The sequence below is a fragment of the Lissotriton helveticus genome, chromosome 5_1, assembly GCF_964261635.1.
Source record: "Lissotriton helveticus chromosome 5_1, aLisHel1.1, whole genome shotgun sequence".
Lineage (NCBI taxonomy): Eukaryota > Metazoa > Chordata > Amphibia > Caudata > Salamandridae > Lissotriton > Lissotriton helveticus.
In genome coordinates this window covers 1950212980-1950234339 of record NC_136065.1, presented here as the reverse complement: position 1 = coordinate 1950234339, position 21360 = coordinate 1950212980, and the positions used below count along the sequence as shown (strand labels likewise).

Sequence of the window (21360 nt, the reverse complement as noted above, 5' to 3'; positions counted from 1 at the left end):
AGCATTTTGCACATTCTCACCGGGCTGTAATACACAGCCTGGATGGAGAACATGCACACGCTTCCAAGCCGCATCTTAATGCTGACCGCGGCGCTCCGACCAATAAAACCGCTGCATTGCAGGGTTGTGATTGGCTTAGAGAAGCCTGGGTGCTTCCTGCTTCTGGGATTTGCCAGAAAGAGAAGCAACAACAGAGGAGACACGGCCGTGGGGAGGTGTTTTTTACATTTTTTATTTTGTCCCTCCCGCCACCTCATGCCCGCCATCCTGTTCCCAGCCAGGCGCCACAGACTTGATAGATGAAAACATTTTTATTGTGTTGCATGCAATGTGAACTAATAAAGACTTCAAACAAATTTAATCATTTAACTGCTAAACACCCTACAGTACTTATTATCAACATTATCCTAATCATTGCACTTAATCTTCAGTTGCTGCATGCACCTATTGCTCCTCCTCTCTGAAGCATACGATTGCAGTTATGGAAGGTCTTGGAGAAATTGCAGACTGAAGAAAAATAGAAACCATTAGTGGAACTCCTCAGATTGTGAGCATTACTGATGGATATACATTTGAAGCCTCAATATAACCTTTGCTACCCACATACGATATCCCAATTAACATCAGGAATATTTATCTCTACATATGTGCCTCCCACCTTCGAAATACCCCACCCCATCATAATAACATTGAAACAAGGCAAAAAGAAAATTGCAACCTAATACCCTCAGCACACTATCAGTGACATTCATTGGGGTTTAAACTTCAACTCATGACACAGTGACATCACAACTGTTGTGCTCACTATATACTATCATCTAAGGAAAGAACTTAAAATGTATTTCCCTATTCATCCTCATCAATATCTTCGAATCCCAGAGGCTGAAATATTGTTGCATCTTCTCAAAAGAAAATTACTTGGCATGTTAACCAATAACTTTTACGTGAACTCAATGCTAAAAATTCAAGCAAATTACTCCAGTCTTCTGAAATTTTACTGAAGCTTGTACAAGTCAAAAGAAACCTCTTTGAACCTGTTGGGCCCCAAATAGACTCTATCTAATACCTTTGATGTCATAGACGACATGCCTTCACCCTCATTTCATCTTCATTCTTGTTACATACACCTTGCAGATTCCATACAACAAACCAACAACGTCTTGAAATAGATAAACCTCATTATTCGGCCTCCTAGGCATACCCACATCACTAATTCATCCCATTCTATAATACCTTATCAACTAAAACATTAGGAGCACTCCTATTGCTCCTTTTATTGAACTTGACACCAATACCATATCCTACTAATGCCCTGATGAATGTCATGTGCTATGCCAGATCAATTGTTAAAAATCAATTAATGCCTCTGATCTCATTCTAAATCATAACTTCCATATATTGTCCACCTCTGAGATGTGTTCCAACCCTGGTTCTTTGCCTGACATGATCAATCTCTTCTCCCTTTTAGCTACGAAATCCAATTCAGGAATAGGAAAATGGGTAAAGTAGGCAGGGTTTCCTTGGCCTCCAATTCAGTACTGGTAACAGAGATAAGATCCCATCATATGATTCCTCAGCATCCCTTCTATGCAAGGTGGTCACCAGTCCTACCATATATGTTCATTGGTCCACCATCGGATATTGCCATTACTTTCCTGGGCCAGTGCTGTCATCTTATTTAAACCTTCCTACCATTATACAAGTTTGATGCTGCCATCAGCTGTTCTCAACTTCTGCTTGCAGATGTCTACAGTCTATCCAAAGCAGTGATTCAGTCACCCTACTCTGTGTAATTGATACATAGTGCTCAGAGGCTAATGCAAAGTGGTTTGTAGTGCATTAAGAATCTCTACCCCAAACTAAAATAAGACCGTATCACAAAAAAATAGGATATGGAGCCACTATACTGCAGATTGGGGAACTGCTGCTGGAACTAGAGTACTCGCAAAACTATATAGAAAGACTTCAGCAGCCGTCTGTGAAGTGGATGCATTCCCTAAAAATCCAGTGAGGGGCAATACAGGAAAGGCACTGTAAGCACTAAGATGCAGCAGCAACCTCGGCTTGCCTCTTCACCTTGAGCATGAACATGTATACTCAAATGGAATTCTGTTATAATAAGGTAAGGTGAAATATGGGACTCTGCATCAAAACTTTGTAGGGAACCATGTAAAGGCCAAGCAAATGTGAACTCAGTGTTTTTCTGCTGTTTTTTTTTCCTTTAAGCATTTTCATTCCCAGGCCGGAGTGAATAGATTTTACACGTGTGTAGAACATAGCAGGATAACCTTAAAAATACAGGGGCCCACTGCATACACAGTAGAACTAAACTGAGGAAGTCAAGCCACTGTCCCATGTAAAGCTGTAATAGTGTAGCCCGCCCAGAGTCAGTAAGGTGTCCCCCGCCCCCAGTAGGAAGTTTGGGTTTCTCATCACTGGGGTCAGGGGAAAAAATATAGGTTGTGATCCCCTTTGTCCAGACTGCATTATTCCGGTATAGAAAAGTCACGGTCGTAGCCCACATCGGGATGCTCACTCGACGGTGAGCCCTCGAGGGAGCCATAGCAGTTGATAGAGCAGAATCTTGCTACATTCTTGATCTAAAATACACCATGGCTTGTCTACATCTGGGGAGCACCACACTGGTGCCGGGGACAAATGGACAGCCAAAATGTAACGTTAAATATCAGGAACTCCCAAGCCTCCCTGCCTGGGGCACCTTGTCAGGAGGGAGACCTAGGTATGTGTCGTGATTTGTTCTTCTAAATCAAAGGCCAAATTTTCTGTGTGAGGGATTTCAGGACTTCGGAAGGAATCGTTAAGGGGAGGGAACAAAAAAGACACTTTATTCTGCTTATCCAGGAATCACCAGTGTACTCCAACGATATAGGTCTTTAAATAAGGTATCTGGGGAAGGGGGGTACATTGCTCTGGAAGAAATCTCCTACCTTAGGGAGGGATAACCACTTCTAGGTACTTGATCTGGTTCGAGGCTAGCTGGAATCCATAGCTAGGTACCACTGCCTCACCATCTGCTTGATTTGTCCACTCCCCCATTGCTATTGATTTCTGATAGTTGACTTTAAATCCTGCAGTGAGTCGGAATCGCTCAAATTTGGTCAACAATGCAAGGAGAGAGGTAGAAGGTATGATTAGAAAATAAAGGATTTCGTTGGCAAAGAGGTCTAGTTTCACTTTCCTATTTCTAGTGTTTAGGTCTGGAATCACAGGGTTAGCCATTCCATGGTGGAACAGAGGCTTTATCATTAGGGAAAGAATCACTGATGAGAGGGATCACCCCTGTCTCTAATGCAGGTTAGTTGTATGGACTCTGAGAGGTGTGAGCGAATCCGGAGTATTGTGGAGGGCATTGCATAATTGGTTAAAATAAAGGATTTCATTTGGGGTGCTCAAGTTAGTCTTATCAAGCACCTTGGCCAGGATTGTCCAATAAACACGGTCGATCAGTCCTTACTCTTAGTTAGAGTATTGGTTAGGTTGGCGCTGGTTTTTATCTGGTGTGTCAGTGCCTCTTTCTTTGCAGTTTTGAGCAGGTGGTGGTACTTGTTGAGGACTGATTTGTGCGCTACTTTGTCGGTGCCATTCTTGCTGGTTCACCATTTATTTTCCAGTTGTTTAGCTGAGATCTGGCGTGTGCCAGCTGGCTCGTTTGGTGGGTCTGTGTGTTTTGGCTGGTTTGGTGGGGGCAACTTGGTTGGCAGCACTGGGGGTCCAGGCGTTGAAATTCTGTATGTCTTGTCCAGGTTGGTGGTGATTTTGGCTGAGCGGTGCTGAGGGCATTGGTCCATGGATGCTGGGTTACGTTGGTCCAGTTGCGGTAGAGGGTGCTGCGTTAGTTGAAGGATGTGCGTGGAAGACCAGTGAGGGTAAAGTGTACGATGGAGTGGTCCGTCCAGATGAGTTAGGAGGTGTAGCTGTATCCAATTCTGCTGCTAGACGTGAAGATGGGTTCTAGCATGTGCCCTGCTCTGTGTGTAGGGTTGGTAACAGTATGCTTGAGCACGTGGTTGTCTACTCTTTCCAGGAGGTCCGTGGTGTTGATGTCGGTGGGGGACATCCAAGTGAAAGTTGTGGTTTCCCAGGGAGACGTAATGTTCGGATTTGATGGCGGATGGGGTCGCTAATGCCTGTTTGTGTTCCTGGCGGTCTGTATGTGAGGGTGCCTTTGATTGTGGTTTTGGCATCTGCATGGAGCTGGAATTTCATGTGTTCCATAGTCGGCATGGTGTCTTCGTTGTTGATGGTGCAGGTGATTGATTCATTTTGCACAATGCCGATGGCCCCACCGTCTCTTTTGGTGCGGTCTCAGTGTTTCATCTTGTAGAGACTGGGGGTTGCTGTGGCAGTCTTGGGCTCATGTGGGGGTGAGCCAGGTATCTGTGATGAAAGTCACATCAAGGGCAATGGTGGTGATGGTCTCCCAGATTTCAGAGGTGTTTTTGCAGAGCGATCTGGCATTGATCAGTAGGCAGTTGAGTTAGTCTGCTGGGATGTCTGCACCTGGGATTGGCATGGAGTTCTATGAGTTGGTGAGCAGTGTGGGTGTTGCGGTGAAATGTCAGTGGATGCAGGTGTAGGGTCCTGCTTTAGAGCATGGTGATGTGAGGCAGCTGTTGTTGCATGCGGGGTCAAGGACACAGAGCTCTGAGGCTGAGTACCTATGGAAGTGCAGTGGGCTAGGGTTCCTGGTGCTAGGCGCGGTCCAGGCATAGATGGGCTTCCCTTTGGCCCGCTGGCTGCGTGGCCGTATTTCAGCCTCCATTAATAAGCCCTGGGAGGTGGGAGGGCTGTCTGGGTGGCATGAAGGCCAGGGCTTGGGTGGTGGGTAAAAGACAGTGTAAAAGACAGTGAAACTGAAATGGACTGGCTGAGGGAGAAAGAAGAAACCAATGCAGGCAAATGCAAAAAACAAAGTCTAATGACAGCGTATTACTTTGAGAATAGCACAGCAAACTACAGGATGGAGACGATATTAACTAATAGTATTGAACAGTAATAAATAATATCACACTGTGCAGAAAAACAGTCAAATGCAGCGTAGTAGTCAAGCGAGGGATGGACCGGGACTCGAACTGAGGTGCTGAGTAGCTGGAGGGCCGGGAACTGTGCCTCTGTGCTACTGCAGTGGAGAGCGGCGAACAATAACAAGCCAAGTGGTCGAGGGTCTGTGAGGGATGCAGCACATGAAGGATACAGTGCTGTGCAATGCGTGTATGTTTAATACATGTGCTGAGTGTATGCATACTCCTAAAGAGTACAATACATGAGAGACTCTGGGTTCCGTTTTGTGAGACCCAGGGTTGCATGGTGGTAGAGGAATCCCCCCAGACAGATTTGTGTATTGCTGCATTTCGGTAAGCTAGATGAGACAGACACACTGGAGAAGGTGGAGGTGGAGCCTAGCTTCAAACACAATAGAGCACACTTCATATGGTGCTGTTTGATTCAGAGAGAGGTCACAAGGAAGGGGCCTGAACACATCTCAGGAAGGAGATGGGACTGATAAAAGAATCAAGAAGAGTAGGAATGAGGCCCTGCAGTAACCTTTTAATACACATACCACTGTGGCTGACATCAGGTGTGAACTCTAGTCACTCCCGTGGCCTTTGTTGTAGGGATATCAGCTTTAGAGACACTCCTTCTGTTATAGACTGATTTCTGGAGTAGGAGAGGGCAGAGGAGTGGGCACTTCAAATGGAAGCAGAACTACAACATTAACTTCAAGACTCTGAATCCGAACCACATTTGGTGCCTGGAAATGGACTATACGAGGGGGAGCTGAGACCCCAAAAATGTTAAACTGTCAAGCAGCCAGCCAGGCAGTGCAAGGAGAAGAAGCTGTGCAAGACTTATACTTGTGACCAGCACTGAGGGCTAAGACCTGCTAGTCTTCCAGCTAGGCGAGTGGACTTCACCCAGGAAATCCAAGACCACCTGCCTTGGAGCCTGGAGCACCCTCACATGTCTACATGCCAAGACCAGTGTTCCCTGTGAGGAAGAGGAGAGCGTTAGAGGGAGGGATTTTCAGTGGGGGATCCTGCCAAGTGAACTTCCTTTGCCAAGTGTGAGGAGATAGCTGCTGCACCGATCAGGTTGTTGCCCATGTTCAGAAAAAAGTCAGCAACCCTCATATACAAGAGGAGGGTCACTGTTAAGTGAGCTGTGGACATCACTGTGCCAATCAAGTTATCGCCCTTGTGCAGTGAGGAGTCAGCGACCTAGTGTGCCAGGAGGGGCCACTGTGAACTGAACTGTAATCGTCGCTGTGATGATCGGCTGGAGCTTGTGTCCAATGAGGGATTGGCGGCCCTGTATGCCATGATAGGTCACCATGGACAGGATGCTGAGCATAGTGGCCTGTGGACTGCGCACGGTGGAGATCTGGTGACCGTGTATGTCAGGAGGGGTTGCTGTGAAAGAATCAACAGCTGAACAGGTCAAAGTCCGTGTGCAGTAGAGATAAGGCAATCATGTATGCCAGATGGAGTCACTGGGACTAGCACAAAGTGTGACCTGATCGGGATCATAGCAGTAGGAGTGAGGCCGCAATTGGAACCTTTGCACTACTTCCCCACTGCCTCCCCGCCCCCCACCATGGACAAACCAAAGACTTACTCTGCCAAAAGGAGCCTTGAAGAACCTCCAGTCACTGCGGTTGCACAACAGAGTCTGAGGAACTTGAGGACCGTTGGGCGTAACCAACCTGGGCAGTGTGCAACCAACTCAACCTGAACCAGATGCTGCTCCTCCTGTGCTCGCAGATGGAACGCGTTCAGGAACTCAGGAAGTGAGAAGTCATCTGCAGTTCTTTAGGGTTATGCTTGAAACAACTTTATGGAAAGACGTCCTTCTGAAGTAGGCATTCTGAAGAACTGGACCACAGGCAAAGACTTTCAAAAGCAATCTGAACACAGTCATCAAGTTCAGTTACCTATAAAAAAATATTGTGTCTTTTAGCACTCAACTCCTCTTCTTTTACCATCTGCAAAGTCTAATATAGAGGGAGCTAGATGCTCAATGGATTCAACTGGCCTGTTCTAGGTAAGACTCCAAGTTGGTAGCAACCAAGTTGAAGCCAGCTCTGTAATGTTGGAGTGACCTTAGAGCTTCAGTTAGAGACTTTGTAATGATATTAGAATGTTTTTTGGGGGAGGGGGTTGGGACACCTCCTACACCTCTCACTAAAGGGCCTACAGTCAGCAGAAGAGACATGATTACTTATTGTCTTGAAACTCAGAGTGATTTACTAGGATCTTTGAACATTTCTTGCATAGATCCAGAGCACACACCACCACCTCTAAATGTTATGTGAACAAGCAAGATGGATCTGACTTCTTCTGTTGGAGGAGATCCAGTGTCTGTGATACTCCAGCTGTGGACAGCATCAGCCTGAAGACCACTCACCTACAGGGTGCTGAAAATGACCGGCCGATGCCCTCAGCAGGATACGAGGAAACTATAAGTGGAAATTGCCTCTAGTGTATCTGCACACATATTTCTGTTTTTTTTCGGGGAGTCCGAATGTGATTTGCTTGCCATCAAAAACAACAAAAAATTGTAGTTCTAATCCAGCAGGCATTGGCAATCTGGCTTGAGGGGGGATGCACTTGTTATGAACTGATTTGGCACATTTTCGTAGCCTTTTTCCCTGTTTCCACTCCTGAAAGTAATCTGCAAGATCACAAGGGAAGCATGCAAAGCATTCGCTTTCTTCAGTGTGTATTGTTTATTGATATTTGATCACATGCAACACCCAGCTGAGGATGGGCAATGATGATTAAGCCATGTGGATCTCTGAAAGAGACTACCACTTGAGAACTGTAGTTGCAATTACGTATTTTGTTTATCTTCCTGATGGTTGTTTTTTTTTTCTTCAGTTGCAGAACCAAGAGACTGTAAAAACGATGCTGAAGAGAACAGAAACTGAGATTAGTGTCCGAGTTACAGATACGATGCGCAAACAAGAGGACCCTCTTCAGCGTCAGCGTGCTCTAGTGGAGGAGGAGCGGCTCAAATACTTGAATGAAGAAGAACTCATCACACAGCAGCTCAGGTGAGAGCAAACCTGTCATGTGACAGTACCTCTATTCTGAAATCTACTGAGCCTGGCCATGGAGGGTGTAGCCTTATGAGACAAGTGGGAACTGCTAACCTGGTATACTCGGTAAGGCACTGACTAGCTCTGGGTTCTGAGCTGGATGTTGTATTGCTGAGCCTCTCAGCCAGTGTCATAGATTCATTTAACTAGGGAGTGATTTTTGCAAGACAACCAGAATCTCGTGTCTTAATAGTCAATGAATCCTACGTTTGGAACCTGTAATGGCATCCACAGTAGGCTATCCCCAAACCTCGAAGTCAAAATGGATATATGCTTGCAGCAGGAAGACAAGTAATAGAATTACTCGTTTCCTTCTCCTTCAGCAAATGTATAGCAGTAGTTGGAAGGTTAGGGCAGAGGACAACAGTGTGACAGAAAAGTTGTTTCTAGAAACTATTGGAGTGCTCTGACAATTTTTCTTGCTTCTTTATTAACTGATTGTATTGAGGTGGATTTTTCTATGATCCACAAAGTAGGGAGCAATATGTTTTCAGCAGCTCATTTTGCCAAGTACCAAGTATGTGTTTTATTGATCAGAAAGCTGATCCAATAAGGGTGGACTGCGCATGGCTAGCCAGTGTCCCATAAATTCATGGGTAAACTGAAAACATGTTTTTTTCTGCCTGCGGAGCTTAACAACCTAGGACTGGAGAGGCTTGCTGATGTTAGATTTGCTACCCATACTTACTACTAAGGCAGGATAACAGAAGCTTTTCAGTAGTGCTAAAAACAGGCAAATCCATGGGCTACACTGTTTGTGGCTGTAGGGAGTGGAGCGAATAATATTTGAACCAGAGCAGAGATGTTCCAAAGTCTGGCTGTATAATTAGAATGTTACTATCATTTCTTTAGCTTTTATATTTTTATTATCTAAATTGTAATGATTTATACACAGATTTGTTTCTTACAAATAGTTTTACAATCTATTTCCCTTATTTTTGTAGGCTTGGCAAATTTTAATTAGACAACAACATTTGTGAAATTTATTGCAATTTTGCATCAACCGGTTTCACATCATTTTTGGCTGCAGAATGTTGGTTTATACTTGCTTGTGAGTGTTCTGCCAGTATATAGCATAACTTTTTCCAGTAATTTATTCACTCTACTACTTAATTTCGCTACCCTAGCATCGGACCTAAAATGTATGCTACTCAACTGCAGAGCAGCAGGCAAACATGGCTGACGCCATCATATCGCTTCAAATAGATGTAGCTTTCTTAACCAAAACTTAGTTAAATGACTCTTCCGCTCCCCTCTTGGATATCCTAGTACCCTCGAATTTCACGATAAAAAGACTAGATTGCCCCGAAAGGCATGGCAGAAGTGTAGCTGTGATTTATTGCAACTCTCTCCAGATCCATTTCTTCCCGGTATCTAACTTAGCATCCTGTGAATGTATGGGAATCGAGCTTTTTACATCAAATAGGTAACATGCAAAATTGCACCTCATATACCACTCACCCGGGTATAACAAAACTCTTCTTAAACAAATCATTGAACCACTGCTGTTCACTCCATCTGACACTCAAATGCCATCTTCCACTGGAACGACGACGATAACCTGTTCTTGCTGATCAAACCCTACTGCAAGCAAACGCCTTGCGTGGCTAGACAAACAAGAAACAGCATAGAGGTGGGTGTTTAGGTTAGAAGACTGGATGGAGCCACATTGCGAAAGGGACTGGGTATAGCGGACGCATTCTGGGAGTATTATAGGTGGCTTTGCACTCTGTCTTCCACAGCCACCTAAAAGAGGGAGCTGCTAGCGACTCTCCAAGTACCAGGGTTTGTAACCGAAGACCGAGAACTCCTCTAGCAGGATTTGACAGAAAGCAAGATCTTCCTGGTGATCCGGGCCCTGCGCTCAGGGAAGGCAGGGGGTCCAAATGATCTGCCCATTGATCTATATAAGTTTACGACAACCAAAATAGCACATCTTCTCCTGCAGATGTTTTGGGAGAGCTGTGAAGTAGGTTTGCTACCGAGAGACCAAAGAATAGCCAGCATAGTGGTGATTCACAAGGAGTGCAAGCCACCAGATGAGTGTGCCTCATATAGGCCAATCTCACTTCTAAACAGCAAAAGTAAAATCCTGGCCAAATTACTGGTGATCCGGCTGACCCACGTCCTACAGTCAGTGATCCACCTGGATCAATCCGGCTTTATGCCAGGGAGAAACACTGCTCTCAACCTGAGGTGTTTGCATGGAGCCCTGGGCAGAATGGGCAACATCTGTGAGGACGTTGCAGTAGTATTTCTAGATGTGCAGATGGCATTCAACACGGTGGAAGGGCTCTTCATGTATGGAGTATTGAAAAAACAGGATTTTGGGCTGCGGCTTATAGCATGCATTAGACTCCTGTATTCTGACCCACCGGCCCAAGTGACAGTAAACAGTGGGACATCGGAAATCTTCCAAATGCGATGTGGTACGAGAGAGGGGTGTCCCCTCTCACCGCTTATCTTCGCGCTCGTGTTGGAGCCCTTGGCGGTATGGATACGAGGTGACCCTCTTATTTGAGGGCTGCTGTGGGCCACGGAATGAGAAGATAGGATTTCCATCTATGTTGACGATATTATGTTATATGTAGGGGGCCCCAGACTGACACTCAATGGAATACTACATATTTTTTTAACTGTATCACACATTCTCTGGATATACCAATAATTGAGAGAATTCAGTGATCTGTGTGTTTTGGGGGCACCCTCCACACCTCCCCAGAGACTGTGCAATACACATAGTGACGGAGTGGTTCCGATACCTGGGGATCTATATCACCAAAGACCTTAAAGTTTTTTATCAACGGAACCTATAACTCCCACTGCAGCGCTTGCAAGCAATGTCCAATACTGCCAGTCCCTGCCAGGGTCTCTCTTGGGAAGAGCATCACTCTGTAAAATGATGGCCCTTCCCAGATTTTTTACATGCTCCACAATACACCACATCCGGTGCCTCCAGCATACTTTCAATCAGTGGACGCCGCAGTGTGCCTACTCCTGTGGGAAGGGGGCTCTTCCAGGTTCTCCCTGAAGTTGACCAGAAGTTGGTATGACTTTGGGATAGCGCTCCTGGCTCTCCAGAAGTATTGCTGAGCAGCCCAACTCACGGTGGGCAATCACTGGGTCCATAGACCCCGGGATGACCCAGCGTATAGAATGGACCACTGCAACATGCACCGAGTTGGCTACCTCAGAGCGATTTATGGGGGAAAGAAGACTAACTCGTTCCCCGGACCGACCTCGACCATGTTACAAATCTGGAAAGAGGCACTAACAGCTCTAGGCTGGCGAGATAAGATTACGCAGATGACCCCTGTTTTGGGACTATGCGAAGCTGGGATTATTGGCACGACAAGAGGGCTCTGATAAAAGGGATTTGATTGGACTCTCGAGGGTGGGTGACCTATGGGTGGGGAGAAGTGCAGTCGTTTGTGACCTTACAAATGGATTACCTCCAGACTAGTGCGTGACCATTTGGAAAAGAGGACAATCTCCCTAGTATACTCTAAAATCATGAATTACTCCCCGGACCCTATATCAAGTCTCTGGGATCGCTGGGAGGGGGATTTGGAGGGCCTGGGTGACAAAGAATGGCAGGCCATGTCCTCCCTTAGGGAGGTAGCCATACACTCATGCTTTAGGTTGGTACAACTAAAGATCCTGCACAGAAACTACTTTGCCTGCACAACACTAGTAAAAATTGTCACATCTGACTCTCTGCTGTGCACCAGGGATGTGAGCAGGAAGACACCTTCTTCCGCATGATATGGGGGTGACCAGTGTTACGAGAATACTGGGAGGCGGTGCTGTCCTGTATGCAGGAGGTACATAACGTAGACACGACTAAATCACTAAAGTGGTGCCTTTTGAATGTATGGGGTGAGATGGTTCTCATAAGTAAAGAACGTCTCTGGGTGACATTGAGGTACATGGTGGCCAAGCTGTGGAAAGCCGCTTCGGCCCCTATGCTGATTGAATGGAGGGTGGACATGGACTTGTGCATGCTTGCTGAGAGGGCTGTATACGAGAGCAGGGGTTGTGTCAAAAAATGGACCAAAGTCCGGGGGAAGTTGAATGAATAGCAGGGAAGGATTTGACACCAATGACTCTAAATAGGCTTGGGGAACTGTTTGAAGAGTTCTTACAGGGGTAACAGGGAACTTGGGGTGAGGAGGAAAGGATTGAGATATGTGAGCAAAACAGTTGACACTACCTCCCCACTGTCGGACTGTATAGCAATATGTTATGTAGTGAATGCAAATGTCTTCGTAATGCTATGTTTATTTTCTGCAATAAAAAGATTTTTTTTTAAACCAGTACAAGCTTGCACTAAATCCACACACACCGAAGGGGCCACACAGACTGTAATAATATCCAAAGATGGGATGATAAACATCGAATCCATCATCCCGATAGAATGCCCCCTTTGGACAAGAATTATAAACTCACTGCTAACTCAAGGAACCTTCCCAGACTGCCTGAAAATCAGCCAGGTGACACCCCTTCTGAAAAAACAAGGCACTGACCCAACTGATCTGAATAACCTCCGACCAGTCACAAACATCCCTTTTCTAGCAAAATTACTGGAGATACATATTCACAACCAACTGTGCCAACACATTGAATATTGTTGAGTAGCTTGAAGTTATTAATCGGGTTCTAGGCCACCTGGTCACAGTACAGAAACAGCCATCTCGCATATCATGGATGAGGCACTCAAAATACTGGACCAAAATAACTCCTGCATACTCATCCTTCTCGGTCTTTCCTCTGCATTCAAAATGGTCAATCACAGCAACCTCCTTGAACTAGTTGAATGTAGAATGGGGCTATCTGAAAACATCCTACAATAGTTTACCTACTATCTACAATCCAACCCATCTCCGGTCTGACTGGGAGTCCCACAAGGCTCCTCTCTCTCCCAAACACTCTTCAACCTGCACATGGATCCTCTATCAGATATCCTGAATCAAGCACACCTCTCCTACCACATGTACACTTATGATACTCAGGTTTACGTAAAGATATCCTCACTTGTAGACATTATATGTCTCAATGATACACTGTGACTAATCTAAACATGGCTAACACTAAATCACCTCAAACATAATTCTCTAAAGTCTGAATTCCTACTCATCTCTTCCCCTCACAGCTCCTAACCCTATAAGAATGGCTCATTCACCTGGATGCTTTGAGCTTCAATCCCACTATCTTTGAATCAACAAAATCCATTGGCATAACACTCAACAGAAATCTCAACATGCAAGCTCAAATTAGCACATCCACACTGAATGCACTCCTAAATCTTAGACTCGTGAAGAAATTGAAACCATTCATATCGACTTCCGACCTTAAAATAGCAATACAATCTTTAGTTTTATCTAGGCTGTACTACGAAAATGCAACATTGTTGGGAACTCCCAAATCACGACTCACACCGCTAAAGGCAACCCTCAATGCTGCAGATAGGCTGTTAACGGGATTGAGGTACTTTGACTATCTCACACTGTTGCTAAAATCCCACAATGGCTTCCATTCAAAGGTAGGATCATCCTCAAGATAGGCTGCCTGATGCACAAAGCCCTGCAATATGGTACACTTGAGTGCCTAGGTCACAATATGACTGTATCAGGAAATAGTTGCTTTCTTAGAAGCGTGAGCTCCCTCCTCCTTGAACCAGTGAGATTTAGGAAATCACTAACGTAACCCTTCTTTCTCCGGTTCGTCCCCTAAAATATGGAACTCTCTTAAGACTCTGCTCAACCCATCGACCATCGTTTCCAAAAGGGAGGTCAAAAGGATTTTATTAAATAGATTCCTCCAGCGCAGAATGGACCTTGACTCAGCAATGTAACCACACTACAACACTGGGTTCTCTACGCTTAAGCCTGCAACATCATCGCAGGTGAACCATGTTTAGACCATGCGGACAATGATACTAGCAGTGTTGATGCAACGTACTTGTATTAGGTGTGGACATAGAAAGTTATCTTTCATATCGATAAGGTACTCCTGTTTTTGTAAGATGTGTGTAACGGCAACTGCCTTTGCTATGTACAGCTCTTGGATACCTTTGGGTCATGTTTGCACTTTATAAAGCTCTCAAAATAAATGATGTAATTTTCCTGAAATGTTATTAAATATTTGTGATTTCGCAAACACACCTCTACATTTTTGTTCTACTACACAAAGGCTTCGCTAAAACCCATTTGTCCGATTCTGTACCACGCAAGGAGAAAAATGGAATAAATGTATTTGCCTTTTTTTTTATACCAGTGATATAGTTCAGAATAGGGAACCATGCCACTTCAACCATATAACCCATCATCAGACCTCTTAGTTCTGTCCTTGCCATTCTATGCCCCCACCTGTAGACAGAGGAAGGAGCACTGCGCTTTGAGGAGCTAAAGGTAACAGGACCTGGGCGTGCGTGGAAACTCTACTCTAGCTTCTAAACCGATTATCTGGGCTCTTAAAGTGTTGGCACCTCTGTTCATATACTCTGTTGCATTAGGACATCTCGTTTGTGGGACTCAAGGAGCTGAAGGACTGCTGTATATCTGTCCAAAATACCCTACCCTTCATTAACAGAATTACTTTCCCACATGAGCTTCACGGAACACCTTTTCTAATGGACATATTCTGCGTCTTTAGTACTAAGTTTAATGACCGTTTTAATTATCTAGCCCTCTGCATCTTGTTTTATATTGCAACAGTTGATATTGGTATATTGCCTCCAGTGAGTCGATTCATTATAATATTGCCTCCAAGCCCCTTCTCTTTCAGACATGAGTCTTTGGTACCAACCAGTCCAGTTCAGGGAACATCTTTAGGAAGGGGTCCCTGGAAGACCCTGAATTTGTAAAGTATTGTTCAAAAGTATGCATGCCTATGACTAATGTGGTAGGTATATATGACTATTAACATGCACTTGGTACTCGGTGTGGAAGACGTTACAGGCATTGAGTTTATCAAATAATTGTCTTCCTTCCCACATAGCTACAACAGTCTCGTTTCCTCTGCTAGCCAGCTTTTGATGCAGGGAAAGACGTCCTATTCTGGCACTTTAAAAGCGATGTACGTCTTAGATCACTTTGGGTTACTGCGGTCATGGTGTGATGACATTTAATGACAGAGGAAATTAAAAATAGATGGTGTACTTTACTGTGGCACGCCGATGGCATAAACAGTTCAAGTTCAGGAGCTGAAAGTAACTTCTTATATCTTATTACGTAAGAGTGTCTTGCTCTTCCCCTTGTGGTAGAAAAGGGAGAGAATTTGCCAATGTGATATTGGTTGCACCTGAGATTTTCCTGGCTTGATTTGTGATTATGACGCTGGTAATGTTAGGTGTGGATGTGATGTCTAGAAATCCGTCTGATGATTGTGATGTCCAACGGAATGATGTTGAAGTTTACTGTGATGACCGTGACATGGAGAACTGTGACATCCGAAAGACCGGCCATCCCGTTGATCGGTGTGGGGATGCTAAGTTGTAGTGTCAATAGTAAAGTAAATAATGGCTGTGATGGTGGCAATATGAATATAAAACAGTGAAAGGTGTCCTAGAAACTAGCCATTCCTATAGCAGGCAGGTGACGTGCTTTGGTGTGGTACTTTTTGTAAATTTAGTTTAGTTTGTTTAGTTGAAAATCAGTAAAGGAACTATAATTCAAATTGACGAATTATACTCAGTGCTCACTAAAGACTAATACTCACTGGTTTGCCCCAGACTTAAACCCATTCGGAGTCAGTTAACAAGACTCCGAGTATGTGTTACTATCCGGTGAATAGAATCTGTGCTGCTTAGATTGCTGGATTCTATATTTAACAATACATTGCACTTGTACATGTGGCCAGCGTGATACGGTGTGACACTAAATGTTTTTCTTGGGTTTCCAAGTGATTTAGAAAAATCGGTGGAGAAGATTAAGAAAGACTTGGGTCACAGTCATCAGCTCATCTCGATACAAGAGTTAGAAGAGAAGACCATGGTCCTTCAGCAGCTGGGAGAGACCCTGACGGAGTTGAAAGGTAAGAAAGGGCTGGGGAATTTAATTAAGGGAGGCATTTGTCTTGTAATTCCTGATCTCATATTTGTATCTTCGGGTGATGGCAGACCCACCTCTAGGTCTGTTAAGCTGTTTTTCTCTTACAAAGGTGAAATGTCAATTCTCGCAGAAGCAGTTTGTTTGAATTTTCCAGCGCTCATCATTTTCAAGATTTGCTTGTTCATCGCCAGCAGTGTCTTTCTAAATTCTTAATATTAATAGCAAGCCTGACCAAAAAATCAAAATGCTAGGATCCATGCTTTATTGCCTTCGGCCTAAATATAAATCTATTGCAGTGCCCAAGGCTAGATACACCTCTGAAAGCCTGTAAGTACAAATTTTTTGGTAGGCATTTAATTTATTACAAAAGATACTGACACAGCCAAAGTGACACCTAAGCGATCTGTCCCTTCTGACAAGGAGTAGTCAAGATTGATGAAATGTAAAAGTGTTATTAAAATAGTTTTTAGGTTTAAATCTTATGTTTAGAGTATGTGTGCTCATGTCCCGCCCCGTTGTTCCATTGGCTAGCTCCATAAATGGAGGCTAGCCATTGGAACAGAGATCTGTCCGTCAATGCCGGAGCAGATTCGGGGGCGTTCCGGCGATTTTTAGGCATTCAGCCCCTTTGGTAACGTCATTGCGGTGGTGGGCGGTTCCTATTTTTTTTTGGGGGAAGGTTTGTTTTGGTCATTGCAGGCCGACCGCCGCCAGAAGTAGTCCAGGTGAGTGCTTTTTCTTGACTTTTGCTTTGCCTTTCTTGCCGTTTGCCGTTCCCGTCCCTCCTCCCGCTGTCTGTGCCTTTCCCGTCCCCCCTCCCGCTGTCCGTGCCTTTCCCGCCCCCCTCCCGCTGTCCGTGCCTTTCCCGCCCCCCTCCCGCTGTCCGTGCCTTTCCTGCCCCCCCTCCCGCTGTCCGTGCCTTTCCTTGTTACTGTAAAGATTTTAATTATTTGAACTGGCAAATTCTGAATTCCTCTCGGCTTGTTCACATGGTGCGGGCCTAAGAAAGCAGAACCACGCACTCGGATTACACATTTCACAGGCGTCAGGCTGCTAAACTGGTGACGTGTTGAGGCACGAGCGTGAAACGGGACCCGAGACCCTCCCTCGACGCACAGGTGAAAGTTTCAGGTTCAGTGAGTTCGTTCCCCATCCCCCCTCCACTAAGGAATGCAAATGCCCCCTAGCCCTTAGATTGGTCAACCTGATAATGGCTGGGTGTGGCGTTCAGCCCCCGCCACCCCCCATGCACCTCCCCAGGGTGGAATGTTTAGGGGTGGGGGCAGCATGGAACTCCGTGAACCTGGAAATATCACCGGATACGGAGTCAGAGCCCCATTGGCCGCCTCCCTGGCTCCAAAAGGCACGCTTCAGCAGGCTTACAGGTCAGAGATCACGACAGTTAGTAACAGGGCTCTGAGGCTCGTGGTAAAGTGAGCCTCTTCAGGCCCTGTATTTTGAGTTTTGCTGTCCTAGACTAAAGTACATAAAACATCTCCAACTTATAGGATAGCGCTGCTGTCAGAGGCCTAAATATTTGCTTTAATAAATATTTTTTTATGGCGTGAGCCCTCCCATTGGGGCACACTGAGCTATGCATTTATTAGCACTTTTATATAGCGTGGACAAAAATAATAAGCGTGTGTGTGTGTGGGGGGGGTGATTTACATATGAGCAGTTTCGTTATCTAACGTCTAATCTAACATATAATATCCTATATAATAATACAGTACAGTTGTCCAGAGTGAGTAGAATGTATAGGGTGCGTCACGCAAGGTAAGATCAAAACATTGTCGGGATCTGAAAAATAGAGAATAAAAAGCCTTTCCCAGTCGGAAGTTGTGCTGCAAGGAAAATGTTTTCATCTCGCTTTTAACCGTTTCATAAGAAGCCTGGTCAGCAGATAACAAGTGGCCGTGTGGGCGGTCAGAGACTCCCGGGGCTCGCTATCTGTAGGACGGGGTGTTCGAGGGTGTGAGCGGGGGCTCTCCGTGCCCTGCTCACCAGGAGGAGGGTGGGGGACCAGCTGTCCGCTCAGAGGGCCGAGTAGAAAAGCCCCGGGCAGACCCCATGCAGCGCCTAGCCCGGACCCTTCCGCACGTGCTGCTGACGCCAAGCGGCCTCCTACCGGGGGTGAGTGAGGTGCTATGTATGTGGAGGGGGTCGGTGGCGTGCAGCACGGGGGTCTAGATTGCACAGTGGGGGAGGCAGGGTTGGGGCGAGTATGAACGAAGGACTGTGGTTATTATCAAGGTGCAAGAGTCTAGTAAGGGTCTGGTCACTTACGTTGGGTGGGCAGCCTCGCATTCCCGGAGCATCTTGGGTCTTTTTTTCACGTAGGTAGTAGGTGTGGCGTAATGCAATGTTACGTTTTTGCAGTTTAAATGGTGCGAACTCCATGAAGGTATTGGATCGCTTTACATGAGAACCAGTTACAGCCCATACATTTTTTTGTAAACTCTGGGGCATTAAGTGATCTGCTCAGAATCGCAGGATGTTGAGCTGATGCCGGGACTCGAACTCGGTTCCCCAGCTCCAAATTCGGCAACTCTGGCACCACAGCATCTCTCCTGAAATGTTTATTTTAGATTTGCGCTTTCCATTCTTCACATCTCTATCATCAGTACTCGTGTTAGTCTAGTTAGTTCAGTCCACTCAAATGAAGACACCTCTCGTCTCGGAATGCGTCATCTATTACACTACAAATCATAACATGGACAGAAAGGTGTAGTCTGCGTTACAATGACGTGGCACACAAGAAGAGGGTGTACTGCTTCATCCACGTGGGGCGAGAGCAGTGCTTTAAATGGGCAGGCACTGAGTAACTGTACTTCTTTCATTTGAAAGGAATGGCACTTCAACATCCTTTCGCAGGAGATTTTCAACTGGGTGTGTGTGTGTGGTAGTAATTGCTGTCTGCTGAGCTCGTCCGTAGGGTACAATAGGTCTCACATTTATGTGGAGAAGTGTGGCTCAATGGTTAGAAGAGGCAGACCATGAAGCAGAGGTCAGACCCGGGACCAGGGTTCAATTCCCGACGCGGCAGGGTCTTGAGCCCAAAATGTCCACGGACTTGATCATTCTCGCTTCGGTGCCTGCTCGAATCACGTGTTCACACTCTGCAACTCCAGGCAATAGCTTGCTTAATCTCCACTATGCCCCCCTGCGGCGGGATGCCTGGCTTTCACCTTGGGGGTGCCCAGTAAGGGTTATCTCACAGGGAAAAACCAGGACGGGTTCCCAAAGCAAGCGCTTGGAGACCGTTGGTGATAATGCGCTATATAAATATAAATTACAATTACAATTACAATTACATTTGCGAGAGATTAAGCTAATGGCAATGTAAATGACAATGCCATTTATTTATCTGTTTTCAAAACCAACACATAAATACAAATTTTGTCATTTACAATGCCAATAGCTCAAACTTTTCCAAAGGCGAAACCATTGCATTGTAAATGCTTGTTAATAGATACTTCTAACCGCAGACTCCGCACCTTGTGAATGAATATTCATCACTGTGTCGGACTACATCAGGAAACTCAAAAGCAGTACTACTGCTTGCCGGTAGGTGGTGGTGTTCGATGGTAAACAACGTTTACCACACATTTTTCTCCCCGCAGGGAATCACAACGCGGTTGTTACAATGACCGCGTTGTGATTCCGTATACCATTACTCCGCAAGTCGGAACAACGCCTTGCGGAGGGGAGGGGGGGTCGGTGTTGGATTTAAAATCCAACACCTTCCCTAGTGTCCGCACTGACTGGAGTTAGAATAGTAAATTATTCTATTCCAACATCCAGCGCCCCCCCTCCGCAAGTCATTCTTCCGACTTGCGGAGTAATGGTATGCGGAATAACAACGCAGTCGTTGTAACGACCGCGTTGTGATTCCCTGCGGGGGAAATACCATGGCATTACATCACACATTCGTTGTGCGACACTTCGCCAACGACGTTCCACTTTTTACATTTTTGATAAGTAAGTTGCTCCCAAATTATTATTTTTTTATAAATGTGCAAGGGACAATATGCCACCTCTCAAAACAACAGGGTTTAAAACTTTTAGGGACTTTTGCAAGCAAATGTCTGCAACAGATCTCCATGAGGTATGCCTGTGGTGCGTGGTGTTGGAGCACGACTCCAGGGCCCTGCAACAACTGCACCACCATGAACCCGAAGGCTATATGGGACAGTGAGGCACAACTTATCACTATGCATCAGAAGACTCTACACCGTGACGAGACGAAGTTGATAGGAAGGTTCTGTTCCCTCATCAGATTCTTGTCACGGTCAAAGTCTTTGGATAAGTCTAAAAAGAAGCACAAGAAGTTGAAACAGGACCCTCTGCCCCTTCCCACCACTCTCGAGTTCCATGGAGAGCACAAGAGTGTCAATGTACCTCCTATTCTCGTTCCCAAACACAGGTAGCTGCTTTGGCCTTCTCAAAATGCTAAGGAGTTTTTTACCTCTCCTCCCTAGGCCTGCCAAAGAGACGGTCATCCGGACATTGATCCTTTTCCGATTGGACTATGCTAATGCGTTGTACATAGGTATCCCTGGATACGCTCTAAATAGACTTCAGGTCGTTCAGAATGTGGTTGCCAGGCTCCTCTTGGCTACTGCTAAGAGGAGTAGCGTGCATGAACATCTCTGCGCACTCCACTGGTTTCCCGTGGCAGACCGGGTTAAATTTAAATACCTTGTCATTGCTCATCGAGCCCTCTACAGTCATGGGTGTGCCTTTCTACAGAATCGGTTTTCCTTCTATGTCCCGCTGAGAGAACTCCGCTCTTCAGCTCTCCTTCTAGCTAGGGTGCCCGCTTCTTTCCTCAAGAGCTGGGCGGTTGCTCCTTGGCTGTCAAGACTGCCCAGGCTTGGAATGGCCTTCCTCGTTCATTGCCCAATACCCAAGACCTGTTAGCCTTCAAGAAACTTTTAAAAACGTACCTGTTTCTGTGATGAAGGCATGTAGTTCAGTGACTCTTCTTGGCTCCGCGCCAGGACACTCCTTGGAGTAGCTGTTGCGCGTTATAAGAGTACTTAACACCTACATTTCCGGGTCGTCTGCAAAATCACCGAAAATAGAGGCCTTTAGGGGGCCACGTGGCACATATTTAGCATGACTCCTGACTTTATCCCACCTTCTGGCCCCAAGAATCCACAGAAGCCTCCAACCTTGGTACTTCAT

At 45.7% G+C, this 21360-nt stretch overlaps 1 protein-coding gene across 2 annotated transcripts in view; it reads left to right on the top strand.

Annotated features, from left to right (window-relative positions):
* Window positions 1–21360, top strand: part of SRCIN1 (SRC kinase signaling inhibitor 1) — an 808310-nt gene that overhangs the window by 524728 nt on the left and 262222 nt on the right. For both annotated transcript variants that reach the window (XM_078645611.1, XM_078645612.1), the window contains exons 11-12: window positions 7899–8074; window positions 16023–16153. In XM_078645611.1, the coding sequence (XP_078501737.1) occupies window positions 7899–8074; window positions 16023–16153 (307 nt within the window). The remainder of the gene's footprint in view (window positions 1–7898; window positions 8075–16022; window positions 16154–21360) is intronic.